The sequence below is a fragment of the Sebastes fasciatus genome, chromosome 1 (genome assembly GCF_043250625.1).
Source record: "Sebastes fasciatus isolate fSebFas1 chromosome 1, fSebFas1.pri, whole genome shotgun sequence".
NCBI lineage: Eukaryota > Metazoa > Chordata > Actinopteri > Perciformes > Sebastidae > Sebastes > Sebastes fasciatus.
In genome coordinates this window covers 2,648,016-2,660,342 of record NC_133795.1, presented here as the reverse complement: position 1 = coordinate 2,660,342, position 12,327 = coordinate 2,648,016, and the positions used below count along the sequence as shown (strand labels likewise).

Below are 12,327 nucleotides of genomic sequence, written 5' to 3'. Positions count from 1 at the left end.
CATCCACCAGGTCAGTGCACAGTAAAAACAGTCTCTTACTTTGACTCTGAGGGTCCAGGTTCATTACTGAAGTGTAGAGGTTCACCTTTGGACTGGTCACTCTTCATAGACAGACAGCTGGGTACTGGAGACTCTGCTCTCGGTCTGAACTGAACTCTGCAAACACCAAGATCATTTTATTCACATCACATGAATCCTTGATAAATTCTCTGATGTTAAAGACATCTAATTATCTCTAAATACACAAACTCCTGCTACTGTCAATAATTAGGAGGTTTAAAAGTTTGTAGCCGTCCTATTTGATCACATTACAGCTTTTCTAGGTGACTGACAGCTGTCACAGATACGAAGAGGAAGAATGCACAAATCATTTAACTTTGTCTGTGTCACAAGAAGTTTGTTAAATTTTAGTTGGCAAATAAACTTCAGTAAAAACTTTAACATATAAACAAAATCAACAGAAAACATTGGCGGAGATGCTGAAAAATGAATCATATAAATGAGTTAGTAGCAGCTCTTACTTTGTGTCTGAAGGTCCAGGTTCATTACTGAAGTGTAGAGGTTCACCTTTGGACTGGTCACTCTTCATAGACAGACAGCTGGGTACTGGAGACTCTGCTCTCGGTCTGGACTGAACTCTGCAAACACCAAGATGATTTAATTCATATCACATGAATCTCTTTTTAGGTCATTAAGGTCGCTCTAAACACACAATCTACTGCTACTGTTGACAATAAGGAGGTTTAAAAGCGTGTAGCTGTTTTCTTAGATTAGATTACATCTTCTCTAGGTGACTGACAGCTGTCACGGATACTAAGAGCAAGAGTTTATTTGATGAAGTCGGTTAAATTTTAGTCCGCAAAAACATTTGTGTAGAAATTGGAATATAGCAGCTCTCTTACTTTGTGTCTGAGGGTGCAGGTTCATTACTGAAGTGTAGAGGAATATCTTAAAATATCCAGTTGTTTGAAGGAGATGTTTTCACGGTAATATAAAATAGATAATAGAGAGAGAATTTTGCCCCGTTTAACTTCCTAACACTAGCTCTAAACAACTTACAGTACAGTACTGTGTACAGTACCCTCACTGCCCCGAAAAACAGGCTTGAATGACATCAGATATAAAATGTTATTCCTTCATTTAGCTCAGATATTTCAAAAGTGGCAGATACAAATTCTGAGTGGCAGACAAAAATAAATACTTGCCTGCCACAGTGGCAGGAAGTGAAAAAAGTTAATGTCAGACCCTGGTCACAGAGAAGAGTTAAAGTGTTGGTACTGAATTCAGCATTCAGTCTGTAATGAAAATGTTCCTTTATTTTAAATCTCCTGCTTTAATAAACAAGAATTAGCTGTTTTTCCTATCTGACTGTCTTATTAAACATTTAGTGATCTGCCTCGATGATGACAAAAACATTTCAGTATCTCTAAACACACAAACTACTGCTACTGTCAATAATGTGGTTTAAAGTTTGTATTAGTCCTCTTAGATTACAGCTTTTCTGGGTGACTGACAGCTGTCACAGATACGAAGAGGAAGAATGCTCAAATTAATTCTCTTTGTGTCACGAAAAGTGTGTTCAACTTCAGTTAGAAAATACATTTTAGTAGAAATTTTAAAACAGAAACACAAAATCAACAGAAAACAGTATTGGTAGAGGAAAGTGAAAATGAGTCCTATAAATGAGTTAGTAGCAGCTCTCTTACTTTGACTCTGAGGGTCCAGGTTCATTACTGAAGAGTGGAGGATCATCTTTAGACCGATCACTCTTCACAGCCAGACAGCCAGAGACTAGAGACTCTGCTCCGTCCTCCTCTTCCTCCACACAATCACTCATCTTCTGATCTGAAGTCAGTCTGAGAGGTCAAACAGGAACACTGACCGTAAACATGAAGAGGAAACAAGTTAATACAAGAGTCACAGGCGCGACTGAGAGACCTGAGGCCTCTACTATGAAGCAGGATTTGGCGTTAGCGAGGTAACTTCAGGTTTTAACCCTTCAGGGTTTTCTGTCCTACAAAGGTGGATCACTTCTTACCGAGGTAGATCACCATGGTAACTGATGCTGAACAGCTAAGCTGCTCCAGAGCAGGTTATGTTCCAGATAAGATATCGACTCCTATAAAAGCACCTCTTACTGACCAATCAGAGCTCAGTGTGGGGATCCTATGATAATATTACACACATATGAAGAAGTTTAAGTCATAATCAGACTAAAACAACACAGTTTAAACTGACAGATGCAGAAAGGACAGCTGGATTTATGCTGTGGGTGTTTACAGCTTTGATTTATGTTTTTATATTTATTGTTTTACGCAGTTGAAAGAAGGTTGAAATAGTTATACACGCCTCATATTTATTAATGAGCATAATGAGGTGTAACCCATCCATCCCTTACATTTCTTGAACTATTTATATCTAGATGACTATATATAGTCATATATCTGACTTTTGAGTAGTCCATTAAATTAATAAGTCTGTTAATTTACACATTCACTCATCAGGAGTTTTTTCTTTCGCCAGCTGTTCTTCCTGCATTTGGCAGCTTCAGCTGAGTTACTGTTAGTCTGGATTATGTGTTTAACTTCTTTGTATTTGTCTAATATAGTTTGCTCTTCCTTTGTAAAATATGCCGCTCTACCGGTCTGTCTGCAGTCAATAGACGTGTCCCTGTCTGTGATTGGTCAGATGCTGCAAACACCTCCCTGTTCATGTGAACGCCCTCACAGCCAGATGAGAAACTCTGGGTTGATTTACAGAGTTGATAACCAGCGTGGTAGAACTGTTTAGTTTAGTGTGATCTCTGTTGTTAGGGTTAGTGAAGCCAGATAAGGAGAAGATACTCTGGGTGTGTTGAACTGGCAGTACAGACCTCTGGTCAGTTCTCTTTTAATCTCTGCTTGTTTTCTTGTTTTCTTGGTTTACAGCTTTAATGAGGATTATTCAGCCAGTCATGACTTTGTGTTCACAGAAGAATCAAACTGTTGAGTTCATTCTAACATTTCTCTCCTCTACAGTCCACAGGGAGGAAACTGACTCAGACACTTTGACAGTAACGTAACAAAATGTTGGATTAACACTCACCCTGCTTCAGTCTACAGTCTTCAGTCTTCACCTCTATGCTTCTTTTTCTCATCTCTTACCTTCAATTTCCTGGTTCCCTCCCTCTGTTCTCTCCCTGTCCTCATCATGTTCCCTCCCTCTTTTCTCTTCCTGTCCTCATCATGTTCCCTCCCTCTGTTCTCCTGAGCCTGGATCACATGGTAAATTTGCTTCCTCCTCTCCATTTACAGGAAATCAGGTGAGTTCTGTGACTGTGTGTTTTCACATTTAACATGATGTGTCCATAAGAATCTCTCTTGGCTTGAACAGGCTGAATTAACCCTCTGAGACCCACAATATACCTGGTGTTTTATTGTGATACATTTTGTATTGGTATTTAAGCATAATTGTATAGGGCGGGGTTACAAATTAATAGATCACCAATAGAATAAAATAATATAATCACAAATGTCCATGTATTAATCAATACAACATTGGCAAGCAGCTACAGAAAAAGAAAAAGAAACAAACAGGAAGAAGAAAAAACAAACAACAACAAAAAGCCATTTAAATGCCATGAATCGGGAGAAATGCGGGAGAATTGTAACCCCGGGAGGAAACCGGGAGAGGGCAAAGAAAAACGAGAGTCTCCCATGAAAATCAAGAGGGTTGGCAAGTATGAATATACAGTATGTCACGTTACTTCTCACTCCTGTATGACTTTCTTCCCTTCCTTATTTACAGATTTACGCGCTGAACAAGGTGATGACAGAGTTGGAGCAGCAGCAGTTTGAGGCATTTTGTAAACAGATGCAGTCACAAGGAGAATGAGGAGTCCTGCTTTCCTCTCTCATCTGGACCAGGACCCGTCTGCCACCCTGCAGAAACACCATGTGTACGCACACTATTACCGACATACAATCACACACTTACACTGATGTCCAAAAAGACAATCGTTGCTCTTGATGTTTTACTGACTCTGTAACCTGAACATGCCAGAGAGTATTGTTATAATAAAGTGAAAGTAGGTCAAATATGTCCAAACAGGAACAACTGGAAGCAGAGTTGCATATTTCCTACGGACACATCAGGTCAAAGACATTTCCTTTGCTTTATATCAGTGCCCTTGATATGCCAGTGTTAACGGTGCTCACTTTGAACACTATCTTGTGAATGAATGATATTGTATGTATGCAGTGCCAACTGGCCTGTATGTGTATAATATTACATTGTACTGTCACAAGTTTTGCAATCTAATCAACTTCTATTTATGTCAGATGACTGTAAAAATATGTATATTAAATACTGTATGTCATCCATTTGCACTTGAGTTATACAATTTTGATTTAATAAAAATAAAAGTGAATTTTAAAAAATAAAAGTGTGTTTTTATTTGATATTTTCTGCACGTTATCCATATACTAATGTAAAACACTACATAATGGCTACATGTCTAATCTTTGTTGCTTTGAGCGCCACAAGCCGAGTACCATCTAGTTCCATATATATATTGGAGAGAAGGCAGACATCTCTACGGCTGATATCTCCAACACTCTGCTACTCACATCAAAACAATCTAGATTGATAAATAGCACCACAGGGAAGAGGAAGAAATCTCAATTTTTTATTTTAGGGTGAACTGTCCCTTTAAAAGTCTTAACTTTGACTTAAACAAATTGACACATATTTGTATGCATCTTTTGGGACTTTGCTCTAATCTTTGCATCCTTATCTTTTTAGGCCTTTGACAGTTATTTATATTAAATCATCAGAGTAGTTTAGACACAGTGGTGGAAAGTAACTAAGTATGTTTACTCAATCACTGTACTTGAACTTTACTTGAATATACAATATTCCCATCTGAAATGTAGTGAAGTAGAAGTATAAAGTAGCACAAAAGTACTCACAATCTTCACATAATGCATCATCAAGGTCTTGAGGCTTTTCTGACCACATTTGAGGTGCATCTGTTCAACCTGCTCGGAGGAGTACATTCAAATATAAAACATGTCATTTCCTGTTGCCAGTAGGGGGCGCTATGAGTGTGACTCAATATTGACATGTAACGGTACTTGTCCACAGCCTCCGTGCTTTCCACACTCTCCATTCATTGTCCATGTAAGCAGCCGCGTAATGCATTCTTGTAGCATGGCGTCGCGATTGGAGAGACTAGGCGTCACGACGCCCGCTCCTTATTTGCATAAAGTTGAGGGCTCGTGTACTTTATGTAAATCACGGGCGTCCGACGCGACTCGCCACCTCTCCAAACTCCCGATAATCTTTTAAAATAAACATTGTCGATCCAAAATAAAGACAGATTCAGCAACTACGTGGTTTATTTCTCGCCTCAAATGTTTTCAGAAACACATTTCAGTGAACTATTTTCGTGAAATAAGAGAAGAAAGTTTCTAAACGAGCCTCCATACTGGTTCCGGTTTGAAAGCTGGGAGCAGCAGCCAACGGCGGGAAAGCGTTCGTCCAATCAGGAGCCGAGTGCCTTGTTTCTAGGGACAGCCCACCAAGCGTCCAATGCTGGGAAGCGTCGCGTCCCCTCGCGATAAAAATCGCCCCTGTGGACACGTACCATCATGCCGGCTTAAATGCTGTGAGAAGAAGGTGAAGTAGTAGGAATAGATGGAAAAGTGGGAATTGATTTAATTGGGATGAATACCATTGAAAAGTTGAATAATACCAATAGAGTATAAAAGATTGCCTTTAATCTTTATGAAGAAGGATACAGAATCAGAAGAATATGAATCAGTAGATACAAGTTGTAAATGCATGAAAAGCAGCTGAAGATTTATAAATAGTTCTGAGTTCTTGATTTATGGCCAAAAATGTGTTTTGTGAGGTCACAGTGACCTTTGACCTTTGATCATCAAACTCTAATCAGTTCATACTTGAGTCTAAGTGGACATTTGTGCAACTTGTGTGCCGAGTTTAATTCCAAATCCAGTTTCCATAATTTTAAATCAAGTTTAACTACATCATGATGACACTTAACCTTTACAAAACCAAGTCAGTCAGAAAGAAAGCCTTCACACCATCAGTTCAGTGTTCACTGCATCCATTCTGATAAACCTCCTTTGGGGTAAAACAGAGGGAACGGTGACATCTGCTGGCAGAAAGCAGCTCCAGCAGGAACAACAGAACATGAACGGTGGTGATAACGACCGCTTCAACACGGATTTCTGAGGGGAAGAAGCTCCACGGGCGACTTTATGTGTCTGTCATGTAACGTGAAAACTATCAGAGTCACACATACAACTGGAATTTTTCTCTATGTACATGATTAGTGAATATAAAGTCTAGAGTACGCATGTTAATCAGTTCTGTTTGTCTATTTTACATCAAACATTATATAAAATATGAAGGGCATGACTTTACACCAAAATCCAGACAGAATCTGTTTGTAGTCAGTTGAGAAACTCAAATGAAGCCTCGACTGAATTCAGGTTTTATCTAATTCTTTCCGTTTGTTACAAGCTAATATTTATCTTTGATAATATGAGAAATGGCTGGTATTGGTTTTAATCATGGATGTATAAAGAGAACTGGATACAGCGTCGGAGACTCCCGTTCATTCCTATGAGAGTCGCTCAGTTGAGCATGAAGCTAAAATGGCCAAAAACTACCCGGATCATCCGGTGATCTTCCTCATCCATCGGGCCCATAGAGCAGGCGCAGCAGCGTTTCCTTTAACTCCTCCTCCCGGCCCTCGCTCCTTTAACTCCTCCTCCTGGCCCTCGCTCCAGCCTCGGTCTGGGTCTCATTCACATGAACGGAGGAAGGGAAATAACTCCGGATTCAGCTATTTTAGGACTTAATGATTTAAATAAGGTCTATTAGAGTGTTCATACAGGGAAGTTGATTCACCTAAAAACAACAACTATCCTCTGAGTTACAGACGTCTCTTTCCCAATGGAAGTCTGTGGGAAAAAGTATTTTTGGGCCCGATGGCATCACGTGACGGACACGGAAGTTGTAGTACCGCCGTTTGGCCACTAGGAAAATTGGCATCAAAGCCCGGTGCTCTTCCTGAGGGCTCTGTTTTAATAGGGTAACTTTATTAACTTCCACTGTTATTTAGAAATATGTGGAAATAAACAGCAAAACTCCATCGTTCCACAGAGTGGAGCTGCGACACAAAGCGAAGCAGAAAGATCTATTTAAATGTGTTAATCTACAGTTATGTTGCCATAAACTGAACTATTCTGCAGAGGCACTTTGGCTTCAGAATAAATGAATGAATAAAAAAAAAAAAGACAAAATAAGATGCAGGTCCAGGTGGTGAACCTCTGTGGATCATCAGGACACGGCTGATCCTCTCAACACATCCACTTTCTGATCACTCACTCTGACAGAGATCACGGCTTCCATCTGATGAGAGAAGAAGAGAACAGAAGTCATGAATCAGTGTTTACAGAGACTCACTTCATCAGCTGTCAGTCACTGATGCAGCACACAGTTCATTTATAAAACTATCATTGGAAGAACCAACCTCCATATCTCCGCTCACTACTCAATATCTCCAACAGTAACCGCAACTTATGTTCTAGCTAATTCATCAGTATGGTCGTTCCTAAAGTCTGCACCTCCTCTGGTCGTCACTCATTCCAGTGTGCTGCTCCTAGTGACTGGAACGAGTTAATAAAGACACTAAACCTCCACACCCTCATCCTGTTACCCTCCTTTAAGAACTCATTAGGCAGACCACATCATGGTTACTAAATGTAACCATGGTTCTATGAAATAAGAGCCAGTGATTTAAGGCTTCAGTCAGACTGATCTCAGAGCTGTGACAGAGATGAACTGATCAATGAGAGAACAAAGACTTTCTGATCAGATTTGATGGTACGACAGTTTGATGGATGAGGACCACTGTCTCTATACATGATGTGATGCTGTCAGCTGTAATCCAGCTTTATTTCCTGGAGACATGAACACAACAACAACATCTTCTTCACATCAACTCTAACACATGATCACAACAAGCTTCTGGCTGATCTGATTGGCTGACTGTTCTATCTGTCTGTGTGTCACCGTTCTCCTCTCACAGCTTACCTGAGGAAACACATCACAACAATACTGCTGAAACCAGCATGGACCGACTCCGACCCTCTACTGACCTCAGAGTCTCCAGTCTACAGTTTGGACTCTTCACAAGATCAGACAGCAGCTTCACTCCTGAATCCTGCAGCTCGTTGAGGCTCAGGTCCAGCTCTCTCAGATGGGAGGGGTTGGACCTCAGAGCGGAGGCCAGAGAAGCACAGCTGATCTCTGACAACTTGCAGCGCTTCAATCTGAATAAAGAATAAATGATGAAGATAAGAATCACTTTATAATCCAATCAGATGTGTTCAGGTTTTAAATGTGTAGCTCAACATCACTATGTCCTAATCAATGATCTTTTCCATGAAATGAGTAGAGTGACTTTGTCATTGTGTTATTGTGGATCATCATAATGTCAGCCTTCTACAGACATCATCCAAATGTCACCACAACATTCATACACCTATTCATGTCAACACATATCAATAACATGCTGCTGATCTCTGTGTTCATCTATGTGTGTGTGCTAAAGGATCAATATCAATGATCAGACATTATTTGTGGAATACATTGAAACAAACAGAAACCAGAGAAATATTTCTACTTCATGAAGTAAACTTGATCAATGTAAAACAAATATTAGTTCAGAGGATCTTCTGTATCCAGATGTGACCATTTACCAACAATGATAAACATTAATTTACTTTAACAACTAACAGTGGACATTTTCTACAGTTTCTTTAAGAAACACAAGTCTTCTGTGACTGCAGACTGAATTTAGTTCAAGAAACATGAAAATATGAAGAAAAGGACATTAACAACTTTATGGATGTAAGTTATGTTTGTACATAAATCAGGTTTAATTGTTAATTAAAGATATAAGATCTATAATAGTAACAGAGAGTCAGTGAACTGACCTCAGAGACTCCAGTCTACAGTGTGGACTCTCCAGAAAACCACACAGGAGCTTCACTCCTGAATCCTTCAGCTTGTTGTCACTCAGATCCAGCTCTCTCAGATGGGAGGGGTTGGACTTCAGAGCTGAGGCCAGAGAAGCACAGCTGATCTCTGACAACCTGCAGTCACTCAATCTGAATAAAGAATACATGATGTAAGTTTAGAAGACAACGTTCCTGCTTGAAATCATTCAATGTTTAATAATGTGTTCAGAGCTGAAGAAGGTTTAGAACATAGAAGTTTAGAAAATGTAAACTCCAAACACCTGAAGCCAACAGGATGCAGGTTAAAAACTGTAAAATACAAAAAGTGGAACAGAGCTCTCATTAATATTAATGACAACGTGCTGCTACTTCAATAAAGACGTAGTGACTTCACCTCTTAAACTCTGACAGCTCCACCAGTGGATCCATCGATACAAACTCATGTTGAGCAGCCAAACACAAATAAGAACCACAGAAACTGATTCAAGATTCAACTCAAGATCTCAAAGTTTCTAAAGATGTCAAATATGTAAGGATCGATTTTGTTGAAATGTGAACAAAAGATATATAAGATAAGACATCTACAATATACTGTATATATTTTAGGAATAGTGGAGTCATAAAATCAAAGCATCTTCAGTTTAAACTATTCAGTCAGTATAAGCATCATATAGATTCATATTTTTTTTCTTAGAAAAAACAAATACTGAATATATTTGTTAATGTCTGATAGCTGAAATAGAGATTATTTATTTATTCTTCATACTTGTGTATTTTTTATTATCATTTCTTGTAAAAAAAAAAGAAACATGATAAAAGTCAAGAGTTGTGATACATTAAGGTTTTAAATGTGTAGCTCATAGGGGTTTGACGAAATATCATGTCACGAAATATAGTGATATAAAAATGTGACGATATGCATCGTCGAGATGAAAAACTGATATAGTGATATTAGGGCATCATAGGTACATCTAGTCATACAAGCACTGATCTGCAGTCTCTCGTCTTTTTCAGTGCTTTGTTTGAACAGACGAGGGCGCTCTGAGTTCAGACCAGTAGGTGAAGCACCGCCCCCCCCCCCCACCGTCGGCTTGCTTTTTTTTATTACAGAAATAAAACCTATTTCGTTCATTTTTGTGGAATGTTATCAATAGATAGTCGGACGACGGACGCTTCAATCTGACAGTGAACGCATCTTAAGGAGTCAGCTCAGAGCGGCAGGTGTCATATTTCACACACGTTGACCAGAGAGAGTTGACAGACCGAGCGATGGCGGAGGATTTGGTGTCGAAGCGAAAAGCAAGCGCGCCTATTTGGCAATATTTCCGATTTAAACCCGATGATATAAGGGAACCATAACGTTAATGAGGTAGCGTTAATCGCTGCAAGGAGGGCGGAGCGGTCACAGCCGGTGGGTGCGGTGCCAGGTAGACCACTGTGGCCCCGCAGCAAAAGCTGGACCGGAGAGGTCAGACACACCGCCAGCCACCCAACGGTAAACATCAAAGTAAGAAAGCTACACATGTTGACCGTCATCTTTTCCTGTAAAATGTCCGGTTTAATCAGTAGCACCGGTGATGTCGGAAGTTTATTAACAGGTGGGAATATTTCCTCACCGTCACATCTCTAGAGCTGGTGTGGTTAGAGCACCGTCACATCTCTAGTGCTGGTGTGGTTAGTGCACCGTCGCATCCCTAGTGCTGGTGTGGTTAGTGCACCGTCACATCTCTAGTGCTGGTGTGGTTAGAGCTCCGTCACATCCCTAGTGCTGGTGTGGTTAGAGCACCGTCACATCCCTAGTGCTGGTGTGGTTAGTGTACCGTCACATTCCTAGTGCTGGTGTGGTTAGTGCACCGTCACATCCCTAGTGCTGGTGTGGTTAGTGCATTTGTAGCTGATTTGCAGCCAGGCATTAATGGAGGAGTCAGACAAAATTTGCATAGAAGTTGTGTGATGTTTTTGTATTTTGTGTCTTTTAAATAAAAAACTACTTTTTCAGTCATATATTTTCATCATTCAAGTTTTGTTAAAATTATTGTTATAATGTCGTATCGAGATCGTGAACCCAATATCGTGCATCGTATCGTATCGTGAGCTGAGTGAATCGTCACACCCCAAGTAGCTCAACATTGCTCTGCCACAGTCAATGGACTAAACCACTGAAGAAGAAAATTTACTTTAGCATTAAGATACTCAGTGTGGATCAGTATAATATCAGCCTTATGTCTGCAGTTTAGTGTCACCACGACTTTCACATCATATTAATCTCAGAACAGAAGTAAAAAATGGTGTCTGACCTCAGAGTCTCCAGTCTACAGTGTGGACTCTCCAGAAAACCAGACAGGAGCTTCACTCCTGAATCCTTCAGGTTGTTGTCTCTCAGGTCCAGATCTCTCAGATGGGAGGGGTTGCACTTCAGAGCGGAGGCCAGAGAAGCACAGCTGATCTCTGACAACCTGCAGCGCCTCAATCTGAATAAAGAATAAATGATGAAGATAAAAATCACTTTTTAATCAAATCAGATGTGTTCAGGTTTTAAATGTGTAGCTCAACATCACTATGTCCTAATCAATGATCTTTTCCCTAAAATGAGTAGAGTGACTTTGTCATTGTGTTATTGTGGATCATCATAATGTCAGCCTTCTAAAGACATCATCCAGATGTCAAAACAACTTTTTCCCATGGTCTAGTGTTAAAAAATTTAACAAAAAACACAATAAATCGCAAAATCGAATCACAATACTTAAAAATCACAATGCATACTCTTCTAGGGACTTTTACTTTGGAAAATATCTAAATGAATCCAGTAAAAATGTTTATTTTTCAGCATGTATGTAGTCAGAGATGTCCTGAAGTCAAATATATCAGTCATTATCAGGAATTATTTATTAAATGTTTTCCAGCAACCCAAAAATCAAAGAATAAAAACAGATCACAGATTAGTGGTATTTCCTTTTTAATTTATAAGGGACATGTAATGTTTTATATTTCTGGTGAATATTATCCTATCAGTCTTATTTTCATAGATGTATTTTGTAGATACAGTTCCCTTTGTTAACAACGTATTTTGAAAACCGGATGTAGACCCACGTATCTACTTCCTCTAACTTCTCCAAGGTGGTCTCTAGCTCTCCCGTCAGCTCCGTTCTCTTTATCCATCCATGGTCAGCTCCATCGGGGCCGTTTCATTGCATTTAACATAAATGTCAGTATATGGGTGCTCTACAGTTGTAGCGTCGGCCCATTTGACCACGGAGATGAGAGCAACGGCCGGCTCGACCGCAACGTTACC

The 12,327-nt window shown here is 39.8% G+C and overlaps 1 protein-coding gene across 9 annotated transcripts in view; it reads right to left on the bottom strand.

Moving 5' to 3' along the window:
* The window catches only part of LOC141768369 (uncharacterized), a 129,104-nt gene that overhangs the window by 57,712 nt on the left and 59,065 nt on the right, over window positions 1–12,327 (bottom strand). For 6 of the 9 annotated variants that reach the window (XM_074636675.1, XM_074636744.1, XM_074636909.1 and 3 more), the window contains 2 exons: window positions 9,012–9,185; window positions 8,172–8,345 (listed from right to left, as the gene is read on the bottom strand). In XM_074636675.1, coding sequence (XP_074492776.1) covers window positions 8,172–8,345; window positions 9,012–9,185 — 348 coding nt within the window. Of the gene's footprint in view, window positions 1–8,171; window positions 8,346–9,011; window positions 9,186–11,332; window positions 11,507–12,327 lie in introns of all 9 variants that reach the window. The other 3 variants (XM_074637129.1, XM_074637214.1, XM_074637050.1) reach the window with 1 other exon arrangement.